Source organism: Stegostoma tigrinum, chromosome 1 (genome assembly GCF_030684315.1).
Source record: "Stegostoma tigrinum isolate sSteTig4 chromosome 1, sSteTig4.hap1, whole genome shotgun sequence".
NCBI classification, from domain to species: Eukaryota; Metazoa; Chordata; class Chondrichthyes; order Orectolobiformes; family Stegostomatidae; genus Stegostoma; species Stegostoma tigrinum.
In genome coordinates, this window is record NC_081354.1 from 178,230,333 (window position 1) to 178,244,967 (window position 14,635).

Consider the following 14,635-nt stretch of genomic DNA (forward strand, 5'->3'; position numbering starts at 1 on the left):
TGATTTATTGTGGTCACGTATACCTCTGTAGAATGCAAAGCTTTGTAAGCAGTACATGCGGATCACTTTAAGCAAGAATGTGCAGAGCACAGGGTGCTTGGACAGAGTGAGGCATACAGATTATACTACACACAGTGTGCAACGCAACGTCAATATTAACAAGATCAACATTGTTTGAAGCTAGAGAGTCCATTCATTAGTCTAATGACAGCAGGGAAGAAACTGATCTTGAACCTGTTAGTGCTTGTGTTAAAGCTTCTGTATCATCTACCTGATGGAAGAGATTGTAGGAGAGCGTGACCAGAGTAGGGAGGGGTCTCTGATATTGGTGACCTTTCTCCGGCAATGGGAAGTGTAAATGAAGTCATTGGATGGGAGGTTGGCTTCCATTATGGTCTGGCACAACCTTCCGTAGTTTATGGTCCTGGGCAGAGCAGTTGCTGTACCAGGCTGTTATGCACCCAGATATTGTACTTTCTATGGTACATCTATACAAGTTGGAGAGGGTTCTTGAGGATATGCCAAATTTCCTAAGCTGCCCGAGGAAGAAGAGAAGTTGTTGTGCCTTCTTGACCGTTGCATCTACATGGGAAGTCCAGGACAGGAGATCGGTTATTGTCACTTGTATGGATCTGATGCTCTCAGTGCCTGCTCAGTTGAAGAAGATAGGAGTGTGTTCTCTCTCTTGCTTTCTAAAGTTGACAATCAATACTTCTGTTTTACTGACCATTGAGAGAGAGGTTGTTGTCACTGAAGCATGACACCAAGCCCACTATCATCTTCATGTATTCTGACTCATTGTTATATTGTATATGTCCTGCCATGGTGGTGTCATCAGCAAACCTGTACATAGTGTTCACTCAAAATTCGTCAACACAGCCGTGGATGTACAGGGAGTACAGTAGGGGGCTCAGAATGCATTGTTGGAGGTGCCTCCAGTGTTGATGGTTATCATGGAGGAGGTGCAGTCATCTGTCTACACTGATTGCGGTCTGCAGGTCAGGAAGCTGAGGGCAGCGCCAAGACTTGGGTCTCAGAGTTTTGAGATCAGTCTGGAGGAAATCAGTGTTGAAGACAGCTGCAGTCGACAAGTAGGAGTCTGATGTAAGTGTCCTTGTTGAATGATATTTTGTAAACCATGTTGGTTCTGTATGTCATGGGAATGGGGTCTTTAATCCTTGCAAGTGTTTGTTTGTCATGGAGTGGCTGTGAACTTGTGGGCCACCATGATTTCTAGTGGCCTTAGGAGTCTTGTTGTCAGTTCTGATATGTTCTTGATGCATGACAGTGTGGCCAGTGTGTTAGAGCATACTGTGTCCTCCTGTGATGATAAAATGTGAGGCTGGATGAACACAGCAGGCCAAGCAGCATCTCAGGAGCACAAAAGCTGATGTTTCGGGCCTCGACCCTTCATCAGAGAGGGGGATGGGGAGAGGGAACTGGAATAAATAGGGAGAGAGGGGGAGGCGGACCGAAGATGGAGAGAAAAGAAGATAGGTGGGGAGGTAGGGAGGGGATAGGTCAGTCCAGGGAAGACGGACAGGTCAAGGAAGTGGGATGAGGTTAGTAGGTAGATGGGGGTGCGGCTTGGGGTGGGAGGAAGGGATGGGTGAGAGGATATTCAGACCCCCCGTGTCCTCCTGTTGCCTGTTTAGTAGGCATCCGCCCTAATACACTAGCCACAAGGATTCCCACAACATGCAGAACCAACATGGTTTACAAAATACCATGCAACGACTATCACAAACATTAATTCGGACAGACAGGAAGGAAACTAGCCATCAGAATACATGAACGTCAGCTAGTAGCAAAACGGCACGACAAACCCTCATTATCTGTACACTCAGCCAATAAAGGCCATCAGTTTAACTGGGACAAGGTAACCATAGTAGCCCAAGCCAAACATAGACAAGCGCGGGAATTCCTAGAGGCATGGTTCTCCACCCATAATGCAATCAACAACGCCTAAAATTGGACTCCATAAACAAACGCATACAGATCCAGCCTCACATTTTATTATCTTGGATTCTCCAGCATCTGCAGTTCCCATTATCACTGATACGATTTTAACCTCACTGCGAAGCCTCTTCCAGGGATGCCTAAACCGAAGAAGTTACCCTCCTCCCTCCGGACCAACCTCAGGGAATCTCTCCCTCCGGACCAACCTCAGGGAATCTCTCCCTCCGGACCAACCTCAGGGAATCTCTCCCTCCGGACCAACCTCAGGGAATCTCTCCCTCCGGACCAACCTCAGGGAATCTCTCTCCCATTGCAACTCTCTTGTACTCTCCTCCCCACCTATCTTCTTTTCTCTCCATCTTCGGTCTGCCTCCCCCTCTCTCCCTATTTATTCCAGAGCCCTCACCCCATCCCCCTCTCTGATGAAGGGTCTAGGCCCGAAACGTCAGCTTTTGTGCTGCTGGGCCTGCTGTGTTCATTCAGCCTCACATTTTATTATCTTGGATTCTCCAGCATCTGCAGTTCCCATTATCACTCACGCATACAGAACGAAACTGGAAATGACACTACTCACCAGAGTGGACCAAATGGTATAAATTCCAATCAGGGAGTAGAAGAACACTGTTTCATCAGAAGTTCTCATGATGTCACCTAGCATTGTGATGAAACATTTGAACGAGAACAAGCCAGCTCAGCAAGCAAGTCAGCAACCTCACCTATAACCCAAGCCTTTCCCAAAACTGATATGTGTCCTTGTTGTCCAGATATTCCAGGGATGCATGCAGGCTGAGGGAAATGGTGTCCACTGGGGATCTGTCACGTTGGTAGACAAATTGTAAAGGATTGAGGCAGAGCAGGCTTGAGTTAATGACTAGCCTATCGAAGAACTTCATGGTTATACAGGCCAGAGCCACTCGGCTGTATTCATTAAGCCATGTTGCTTTTTCTACACTTGCTCTCATATTTCCCTTGAAATAGGGGCCAACATTCCATTAGCCTTCCTGATTACCTGCTGTACCTGTATGCTAGCTTTCGGTATTTCTTATACAACGACCCCCAAGTCCCTTTGTATTGCAGCTTTTCTCCATTTAATTAATATCCTGTTCATTTGTTCTCTTCCAAAATGAGCAACCTCACATTTTCCCACACGATACTCCATTTGCCAACCTTTTTTTCCTACTTATTTCACCTATCGGTATCTCTTTAAGCTGTTTGTATTCTTCTCTCAACCTGCTTTCCAGCTATTTTAGTGTTGTCTTTAAATTTGGCTACAGTACATTCGCTTCGTTCCTCCAGGTCATTCATTCATAATGTAAACTGTTGCAGTCCCAGCATTGATCCCTGTGAAACCCTGCTGGTCAAAGATAACTAGTTAACAAACTACCTACTAAACTGCTGACCACCAACCTCCTTATCATCCCCACATTTGTCAATGAAAGAAACACTTTCTTAAAAAAAAAACCAAGAGCTGTAGAGACAGTTTGGCACAACATCGAGGGCTGAAGGGCCTGTACTGTGCTCTAATGTTCTATGTTCTATGCTGGATATCCGTTCTGATGAAGGATCACTGGACCCAAAACATCAACTCTGCTTTCTCTCCACAGATGCTGCTTGACCTTTTGAGTTTCTCCAGCAATATCTGTTCTTGTTAACTGGGGGAATTCAGTGATGGTAACATCATTGAATGTCATGGGATAGTGGTTCGATTGTCTCTTATTGGAAATGGTCATTGTCTGGCTTTTTTTGTGGTGTGAATGTTAGTTGCCACTTAACAGCCCAAGCTTGGATATTGTTCAGATCTTGGTCCATTTCGGCATGGACTGCTTCAGTATCTGGAGAATCACCACTGGTATTGAAAATTGTGCTGTGATCAGTGGATATCCCCACTACTGACCTTAAGGTACACCAAAAACCACAACTGTCTTTCTTTGTGCCATATGTGACTCCAGATAGCACAGTGTTTTTTGCCCTGATTCCATTGAATGCAGTTTTGTTCAAGTTCCTTGATGCCACACATGATTAAGTCATGATGTCAAGCACAGTCACAGTCACCTCATCTTTGTAATTCAGCTCTTCTGCCTTTGTTTGAACCAAAGGTGAAAACAGGAGCTGAGTGCCCCTGGTGGAATCAAAACTAGACGTCAGTGAGAAGATGATTTCATTAATTATTATGTGACTTCTTTGTAAAGATTTTTTTCACTTTATGTAGCTGTCAATGGCTAAGCCAGGTTTGTTGTCCATCTCAAATTGCCTGGAGGACAGTTAACAGTCAATGGCATTGCTGTGGGTTTGGAGTTGCCAATAGGGCGGGCTAGGGAAGCAGAGTAGAATCAAAAATCAGAAGTTGCTGGAAAAGTTAAGCATATGTGTCAGCATCAACGAAGCGAAATCAGAGCTAACATTTTGGGTCCAGTGACCCTCCTTCAGATCTGATGGTAGCTAGGAAAATGTTGGTTTTTCTGCAGAAGAGAGAGTCAGGGGAGGTGTAAGGAGGAAATGATCGGTGGGGATAGAACCCAGAGAGAGAGAGAGAGGTGCAGTTGGACAGAGAAAGGATAGATAATAATCTAGTAGGAGGGTGAATAAAGTAGGTTCTGCTATAACACAATGTTGTGTTCGTGTGCAGCATTGAATTATAGAAATTCGCACTAGAGAAATAACAGGGCCTATGGAGAAATAGGATTGGGGCAGACCACCAAAAACTATCACTCAATCACTCAAAAATCCTTCAAAAGCCTAACAAAAAGGATATCACAGTTTGAATAAATGTTTAATTCCGACCTAATAATGAAATAAAAGTAAATCTAACACCTTATCTTGAAAAATGTCTGAATGTGTACTGGTGATTGTCAAAGACAACAAAGTGGAGAGTGTCGTCTATCAACTCAAACTGAAAACTGTGCCATTTGACATGAAATAGTATGGAGGAAATTTGCTTGACACTGTTGAAATTATCAGCTGAGACTCACAAAGACAATTCCAGGACCTGGGGCTGATGTCAAATTCCAACCATATGGGGATCAGTTCAGACGAACATAAACCTGACTATTGAGCCACCACTGAAACAGATGCAGGTCAGGACTGTGTGCTATTTCATAAGACTCTACTAGCACAAGTAATTATGAAATTCATGACCTCCTCTTCTACGCTATAGAACTATAAATCAGTGAGCCTTCTATCAGTTGTGGGTAAGTTGGTGGAGGGGATTCTAAGGGACATGATTTACATGCATTTGGAAAAGCCAAGGACTGATTAGGGATACTCATCATGGTTTTGTGTGTGGGAAATATGTCTCTTTAACTTGATTGAGGTTTTTGAAGAAGTGACAGACGACTGATGAAGGCAGAATCGTTGACGTTATCTCTGTGGATTTCAGCAAAGCATTTGACAAGGTTCCACATCGTAGACTGGTTTGTATCTGGGTGTTCAAGTCCATTGTACCCTGAAGGTGGTAACGCAGGTCGATAGAGTGGTCAAGAAGGCATATGGTACGCTTTCTTTATCGGATCGGGTGTTGAGGTCAAGAGTCGGCAGGTCATGTTATAGTTGTCTCGGACTTTTGTTCAACCACATTTGGAATACTGCGTACAGTTCTGGTCACCACTTTACCAAAAGGATGTGGATGCTTTGGAGAGAGTGCAAAGGAGGTTCACCAGGATGTTGCCTGGTATGGAGGGTGCTAGCTATGAAGAGAGGTTGAGTAGATTAGGTTTGAGTAGATTTTCATTAGAAAGACGGAGATTGACAGGGGACCTGATTGAGGTCTACAAAATCATGAGAGGTATAAACAGGGTGGATAGCAAGAAGCTTTTTCCCCAGAGTGGATGACCCAATTACTAGGGGTCATGATTTTAAGGTGAGAGGGGAAAAGCATAAGGGAGATGTGCGTTGAAAGTTCTTTGCGCATAGCGTTTTGGGTGCCTGGAACGCATTGCCAGCAGAGGTGGTAGAGGCGGGCCCGATAGCTTCATTTAAGATGTATCGAGACAGATAAGTGAATGGGCATGGAGCAGAGGGAGACAGACCCTTGAAAATAGGTTTACATAGAGGATCTGGATCGACACAGGCTTGGAGGGCCAAAGGGCTTGTTCCTGAGCTGTAATTTTCTTTGTTCTTCGTAAGATTAGATCATATGGGATCTTGGGGGAGCTAGTCAATTGAATACAAAATTGGTTTGAAGGTCGGAGACAGAGGGTGGTGATAGAGTTGTATTTTGGATGAGAGGCCTCTGACCAGCAGTGTGCCGTACAGATTGGTGCTGGGTCCACTGCTTTTTCTTATTTATGTAAATGACTTCAATGCCAGTATAGGCGGTTTGGTTAGTAAGTTTGTGAATAACACTAAAACAGGTGCTGTAGTGCACTGTGAAAAAAGTTTGTCAAGTACAAAAGGACCTTGATAGAGAACTGGGCCAAAGAGTGGCCGGTAGATTTTAAGATAAATGTGAGATGTTGCATTTTGGGAGGAGAAACCAGGGCAAGACTTACACATGTAATGGTAGTGCCGTAGTGAATGTTGCTGAACAAAGGGATCTCTTGAGTACAGTTGCATAATCCCTTGAGAGTGGAGTCGTAGTTAGACAGGGTCATGAAAAAGGCATCTGGCACACTTGCTTCATTGGTCAGAACTTTGACCATCGGAGTTGGGATTTCACACTGTTGCTGTACAGGACATTGGTGAAGCCACTTTTAGAATACTGCGTGCAATTCTGGTCACCGTTCCATAGGAAAAATGTTGTTAAAACTTGGAAGGGTGCAGAAAAGATTTCAAAGATGTTGCCGGGACTGGAGGGTTTGAGTTATAGGGAGAGGCTAAATAGGCTGGTGCTTTTTACACTGGAGCATTGAAGTCTGAGGGGTGACTTTATGCCCCTCATGATTTTATAAACCTGTATTGACAGGATGAGTGGCCAAGCTAGGGGAGTCCAAAACTAGAGGGCATATGTTTAAGGTGAGAGGGGAAAGATTTAAAAAGAACCTGAGAGGTAACACTTTCCGCACAGGATGGTGTGTGTATGGAATGAGCTGCGAGAAGAAATGGTGGAGACAGGTAAAATCACCACATTAAAAAGGCATCTGGATAGGTATATGATTAGGAAGGCTTTAGACAGATATAGGACAAATGCTGACAAATGGGATTAGGTCATTTTGGGATAATGGTTGGTGCGGTTGAGTTGGACCAAAGGGTCTGTTTCTGTGACTCTATGCACTGAACCTTAATTTATATAGAAACATGTGGAATGAAAAAAGTCACATCATTTGCTGGAATCTTTTCATGTAAATGTTTACTTTTTTTGGAATTCGAAGTATAATCTAGTTTTCCAGGTTGAAATGGGCAGTACCTGCAAATTGGCACAGACATGATGGACTGAAACGTGTGTTCCTGTGCTGTAATATTCTATGTTTTTATGTTAAATTAATTTATTTTCTCAATCTTTGTTTAAGATGGTGATCACTATTATTGCGGGACTTCCTGGTAGTTATAAAGAAGACCTTTGTACCGATATTGTCAATCTGAATCAAGAACAGGGAAGGTCAGTATGTGAAATAATTTGACAGTCATTTTTATTTTACAACTTAGAATTGAAAGTACATTTTACTAAGTGAAGAAGTGTCCTTCTCTTTAAGGTTAAATGTTGATGTTTTCTATTCCTACACGAAGGTTTTCGCCAAGAGCCTGCATTCTTACCTTGAGAGACAGTACCTGCAAAGGTGGAATGTTTTTTCTGGAAGACAGGACATGTGCTCAAATTAGGCCTGAGGCAGAGCAACAACCGAATAAAACCAGAAAAGCATCTATTTACCTTTCACAACTTGACCTGCCCCTCCATCTGTGACACTCCATCCACCTCCATAGGATCATCATATGTTCTGAGCCAGATGTTGCTCTTGTCCACTTCATGACCATCCATAGTCTCCATGATAAGTTATGGCACTCGCACACCCATTCCTAGGGCTAACACTGTAGATGCATTTGGTTGGCTGGACAGCTGGTATGCAATGCAAAGTAACACCAACATAGGTTCAATTTCCTCACTGGTTGAGGTTAGCATGAAGAACTGTCCTTCTCAACCGCTCCCCTCACCTGAGGCATGGTGACTTTTGGGTTAAAGCACGACCAGTCACCTGGATGAGAGACCGGTGCTACGGTCATCTGAGAGTACACTGTTGACTTTACCTTTCCCTTTCCTTGTACTCAACAGAAACCATGAACCCTGCAGTAACGTAGAAGCAGAAAAGCAAATTATTCGTTCGCTGATGATACATTGGGAAATGTCGTTGTACGAAAGGATCTATATGTCCTTGTACACCAGTTCTTAAACATAGACAGGCAGTTGCAGCAAACAATTAGAAAGCATATATTAACCTTCATTGCAAGAGGATTGGAGCTCTGAAGTAGGGATTTCTAACTGCCATTATTCAGGGCATTTTGAGACTGTATCTCTGGAGTATTACATAGTTTTGTCTCTGTACCTAAAAAAGCATGCACTTGCCACAGGGGTTAACTGGGCTGATAGCAGGTATGGCAGGACTAAGATATCAGGAGAGGTTGGTTTAATTGTGTATACAGTCACATGAGTTTAGAAGGTTGAGAGGGGGTCTGATTGAAATGTATAAAATTCAGCAGAACTGGACAAACTTGATTTCGGAAGGATTTTTCCCTGGTAAGGAAGTCTGGAATTTGGAACAATCCCAGGAAATGGGACGGACCATTTAGGACATAGAAACATAGAAAATGGGTGCAAGAATAGGCCATTTGACCCTTCAAGCCTGCACCAACATTCAAAATGACCAGAATGGCTGATCATGCAATTACAATATCTCGTACCCACTTTCTGTCTGTACACCTTGAGCCCTTTAGCCACAAGGGCCACGTGCATCTCCCTCTTGAATGCATTTAATGAACTCACCCCCAACAGCTTTCTCTGGTAGAAAATTCCACAGGCTCATGACTGTTGGTGAAGAAATTCTTCCTCATCTCAGTCCTGAATGGCTTACCCCTTATTCTTAGACTATGCCCCTTTAGTTCTCAACTTCCCCAACATTGAGAACGTTCTTTCCATATGTGTCCAAACCATAAGACGTAGGAGTGGAAGTAAGGCCATTCGGCCCATCGAGTCCACTCTGCCATTTAAATCATGGCTGATGGGCATTTCAGCTCCACTTCCCTGCACTCTCCCCGTAGTCCTTGATTCCTTGTGAGATCAAGAATTTATCAATCTCTGCCTTGAAGGCATTTAACGTCCTGGCCTCCAGTGCACTCCGTGGCAATGAATTCCACAGGCCCACCACTCTCTGGCTGAAGAATTGTCTCATTTCCGTTTTAAATTTACCCCCTCTAATTCTACGGCTGTGCCCACAGGTCCGAGTCTTCCCACCTAATGGAAACAACTTCCCAGCATCCACCCTTTCTAAGCCATACATTATCTTGTAAGTTTCTATTAGATCTTCCCTCAACCTTCTAAATGCTAACGAATACAATCCCAGGATCCTCAGCCGTTCATCGTACGTTAAACCTACCATTCCAGGGATCATCCGTGTGAATCTCTGCTGGACGTGCTCCAGTGCCAGTATGTACTTCCTGAAGTGTGGGGCCCAAAATTGGACTCACTATTCTAAATGGGGCCTAACTAGAGCCTTATCAAGCCTTAGAAGCACATCACTGCTTTTATATTCCAACCCTCTTGAGATAAACGACAACATTACATTCGCTTTTGTAATCACAGACTCTACATGCAAGTTAACCTTTAGAGAATCCTGGACCAACACTCCCAGATCCCTTTGTACTTCTGCTTTACGAATCTTCTCACCATTTAGAAAATAGCCCATGCCTGTATGGTTTTTGCTAAAGTGCAAAACTTCGCATTTGCTCACATTGAATTTCATCAGCCATTTCCTGGACCACTCTCCTAAACTGTCTAAATCTTTCTCCAGCCTCCCCACCTCCTCAGTACTACCTGCCTGTCCACCTATCTTCATATCATCGGCAAAAGTTGCCAGACTTCCCGCAGTCCCTTCATCCAGATCATTAATATATAAAGTGAACAACTGCAGCCCCAACACTGAACCCTGCGGGACACCCGTTGTCAGCGGTTGCCATTCTGAAAAAGAGCCTTTTATCCCAACTTTCTGCTTTCTCTCAGACAGCCAATCCTCAATCCAAGCCAGTAGCTCACCTCGAACACCCTGGGCCCTCGCCCTACTCAGCAGCCTCCAGTGGGGCAACTTATCAAAGGTCTTTTGGAAGTCTAGATAGATAACATCTGGTTTCCCTGGTCGAACCTACTTGTTACCTCTTCAAAGAATTCTAACAGGTTTGTCAGGCACGACCTCCCCTTACTAAATCCATGTTGACTTGTTCTAACCCGACCCTGCACTTCCAAGAATTTAGAAATCTCATCCTTAACATTGGATTCTAGAATTTTACCAACAAACGAGGTTAGGCTAATCGACCTGTAATTTTCCATCTTTTGCCTAGATCCTTTCCTAAACAAGGGGGGTTACAACAGCAATTTTCCAATCATCTGGGATTTCCCCAGACTCTAGTGACTTTTGAAAGATCACAACCAAAGCCTCCGCTATTTCCTCAGCCACCTCCGTCTGAACTCTAGGGTGTAGCCCATTGGGGCCAGGAGATTTATCAATTTTTAGACCTTTCAGCTTTTCTAGCACTTTCTCTTTTGTATTGCCTACCATACTCAACTCTGCCCCCGACTCTCCTTAATTGTTGACATACAACTCATGTCCTCCGCTGTGAAGACTGACGCAAAGTATTATTAAGTTCTTCAGCTATTTCCTTATCTCCCATCACTCAGAAGAGCCAGGAGGAGACATGAGAAGTTGTTAGTGGATAGGATCAGGATAAACCCTTAGGCTTTCTATAGGTATTTAAGGAATAAAAGAATGACGAAAGTAAGATGAGGGCCAATCAAGGATAGTAGTGGGAAGTTGTGTGTGGAGTCAGAGGAGATAGGAGAAGCGCTAAATGAATGTTTTTCAACAGTATTCACTCTAGAAAATGACAATGTTGTCGAGGAAAATACTGAGATACAGGCTACTAGACTAGGTGGGATTGAGGTTCACAAGGAAGAGGTATTAGAAAATAAGGGAAAAGAAAAAGTACTTACTAGTCACCAGCACTGGCCGAATCATGGTCCTACCGCTGCACTGTTAATCCAGAGACCCAGACAACATTTTGGTGACGCAGATTCAAAACCCGCCGTGGCAGACGGTGAAGTAAAACTATCTGAAATTAAGAATCTAATGATGACCATGAATCCATTGTCAATTGCCAGCAAAACCCATCTGGTTCACTGATACCCTTTGGGGAAGGAAACTGCCATCCTTACCTGGTCTGGCTTACATGTGACTCCAGACCCACAGCAATGTGGTTGACTCTCAACTGCCCTCTGGGCAGTTAGGGATGGGCAATAAATGTTGTCTGGCCCGTGATCCCCTCATCCCATAAATGAACAAAGCAAAAAAGCCTTACTCCTCCGAGATAACAAGGTGTAGAGCTGGATGAACACAGCAGGCTGAGCACGAAAGCTGACGTTTTGGGTCTGGACCTCCTTCAGTATGTTTTCATCCAGGTCTATACCCTTGTTATCTCAGATTTGCCAGCATCTGCAGTTCCTGCCATCTCCACTCACTCATCTGCTGGTTATGACTTGCCAGTTTTAATTTCCTTCTACTTCACCTTTACCCTTGTGCCTTCAGCAGCTGCAGTAGTTTAGTCCTCCTCCAACTGCCTTACCTGTGTGCTGATCAACCCTCTTCATAAAGCCCGGTATTCGCTTAAATCTCCAGCAGCACATAAAACAACCCTTCTCAAACTGGCTGCTGTACTAAAGCCTGCCATCCTTTTATTTAGTCCTGGGCACTAACTGAGAGAGAACTCCTCCGAGAACCCTCCTTGGTCACTTCTCAACAGCATCCTCTGTTGGATGCACTACTACCATTTGCTGACACCAGCTCTCCTGTGCTCCCCTCCTCATCGCAGTGATTGAGATGACTCGTCCTCAAATCCTCCTGAGTTGCTTCTCAACAGTGCCCTCTACTGAGGACTGAGATGCAAAAGCATTTCAGGGTTGTGAACCTGTAAAATTCTCTAACATGGAAGGCTGAATATATTCCTAAAAGAGAGAAATCTTTAGATTTTAAAGGCATCGAGTGGTACAAGGAGAAAATCCCATATCCTTACTGAGGTAGATGATCACCCATGATCATATTGAATAGTGAAGCAAGCTTGAAGGTCTGGACAGGATGACTTGGATGTATTTCTATTTTCTATGTGAAGAAGCTTCTGGATCAGTCAACCAGATCCTCTTTAACTTTCAATAGTGAGAATTGCCAGCATTGACGCATCTTTATCGTGTGTAAATAGATAAAAAAAATCTAATTGACAGATCAAGAGCTGTTAATCCAGCAATGTTTTCCCTGGATGCAGCTGTTCCAATAGACAAGCAGCCATGTATGAATTAGAAGTACGAGTAAATTATTCTGTCCTTTGATCCTTCTCTATCAGTGTGATTGCCACTGATCGAATTGTGGTTTCAATGCAGTTTTCTTATCTGCACACTACTGTTAGGAATCTTTCTATTAAGTTTAAATATACACAAGGAATCTGGGCCCATAGCTCCGTGTGGCAAGGTTTTCCAAAGAGACGTTCCCCCAGTAATGGCACGGATAAAAGATTGGCTAGGTAAAAGATAGGGATTAATGACTGTTTTCTGTACTGCCTAACATAATTGCTTTTTTTCTTCAAAAAAGGACACCAAAACTACACAGTACTCCAGACCCTGCAGTAAAATGTGTATTTTTATCCTACATTCCCCTTGCAATAAACTTCAGCATTCCATTTGATTTCCTCCTCATTTGCTAAACTTTTAACTTGTTGTGATTCATGTGCTAGAATGTGCTGATCCCATTGTACAGCAGATTTCTAATGTTCCTCCAGTTGATTAGTATACTGCTTCTCTTGTCTACTTTGGCAGGAAAATAGTAAAGTTTTCGGCATGCCAACTTTAAGAAAAAATCCTATTGCTCTTACTCCCAGTTTGCTGTTTAACAATCAATCCTTTAGCCACGTTAATATTCCACAATAAATGCCAATACCTTGTGTACCTTAATTTTAGAAATTCAACTTTGCTACTTTAGTAAGTTCCCTTTTAACCACTTTGTTCCTTTTTGAAAAAGTCCACTAAATTAGCCCATAAGAAATAGGAACAGGAGTGGGCCATTTGACCACTGAGCTGGAACCTTCATTCAATTTGTTCGTAGCTGATGCGACGTTCCTCATGTCCACTTTCCTGAACTCTTGATTTCCCCCAGTAATCAAGAATCCATCCATCTCAGCCTTACATTTACACAAGGTCTCCGCCTCTGCTGTTCTCTGGCTAGGAGTTCCAAAGACACTAAAATCTCTGAAAAGAAATTCCTCCTTATCCCAGTCTTAAATTGGTGCCCTACCACACCCAGCACCTTTCCCTGCCACTGCAGAAAGTGCTACACCTGCCCCTACACCTCCCCTCTCACCTCCATTCAATGCCGAAAACAAACTTCTCATATCAGACAGGAGTTCACCTGTAAATCTACCAACTTGGTCTACTGTATCTGCTGCTCCTGATGTGGCTTCATCTAAATCAGTGAGACCAAGTGTAGACTCGAACCATTTCGTAGAACATCTGCGCTTTGTACGTGACAAATGACAACACCTTCCGATTGCCGACCATTTTAACTCCCCCTCCCGCTCCCTGGGTGACATGTCCATCTGGGCCTCCTCCAGTGTCACGATGACACCACCTGCAAATTGGAGGAGCAAAACCTCATATTCCACCACAGGACCCTACAGCCCGATGGCCTAAACATGGAATGGAATTCACTAGTTTTAAAGATTTCCCAACCCTCCCTCTCATATCTTCTTCCTTGATCTGACACAACATGTCCATCTTCTCCCCACCCATCCCACTGACCAATCCCTACCTGCACTCACCTCTTGATGGGCCAATGGCCTTACTTCCACTCGTATGTCTTATGGTCTTGTCACCATTCCACCTACTCTCTCTGTGTCTGCCTGCCCGCCTCCCACTTTCCCCCTCCGCTGCTTTCACACCTCCTCGTCTCCTCCTCCTTTCACACCTCCTCGTCTCCCCTCCTCGTCCTCTTCTCTTTCCCTTCTGCCTCAAGCCCCCAGCCCCCTGCCCCCTCACTCTCTCTTCCTCCCCAGGCCTCCCTCTGTCTCTCTCTGTCTGTCTGTCTCTCTCTCTTTCCCAACTCCCTTCTTCCTCCCCATTTCTGAAGAAGGGTCCTAACCCAAAACATGAACTCTTCAGTTACTACCTGGCCTGCCTTTATTTTGAGACTAAAATTAGTTAAACACACTTCCCTACACCATCTCATGCCAATTTTTAAGTAAAAAAGACCTGAAAGAACTCCGGATGCTGGAAATCAGAAACAAAAGCAGGAATTACTGGAAAAAATGAGCAGATCTAGCAGCATCTCTGGAGAAAAATCAGTTAATGGTTCAGGTCCAATGATCCTTCATCAGAACCTGCTTCTGAAGTAGAATCACTGGACCCAAATCTTTAACTCCGATTTTTCTCTACAGATGCTGCCAGATCTGCATAGTTTGATTTTCTTTAAAGTATCCCGCTGTAATCTCCTAAATTCCAGCA

General features: G+C 43.9%; 1 protein-coding gene across 3 annotated transcripts in view; it reads left to right on the plus strand.

The window, feature by feature from the left end:
• dnaaf9 (dynein axonemal assembly factor 9) overlaps positions 1-14,635 on the plus strand; it is a 258,377-nt gene that overhangs the window by 197,150 nt on the left and 46,592 nt on the right. For all 3 annotated transcript variants that reach the window (XM_059650397.1, XM_059650389.1, XM_059650395.1), the window contains one exon: positions 7,404-7,492. In XM_059650397.1, coding sequence (XP_059506380.1) covers positions 7,404-7,492 — 89 coding nt within the window. The remainder of the gene's footprint in view (positions 1-7,403; positions 7,493-14,635) is intronic.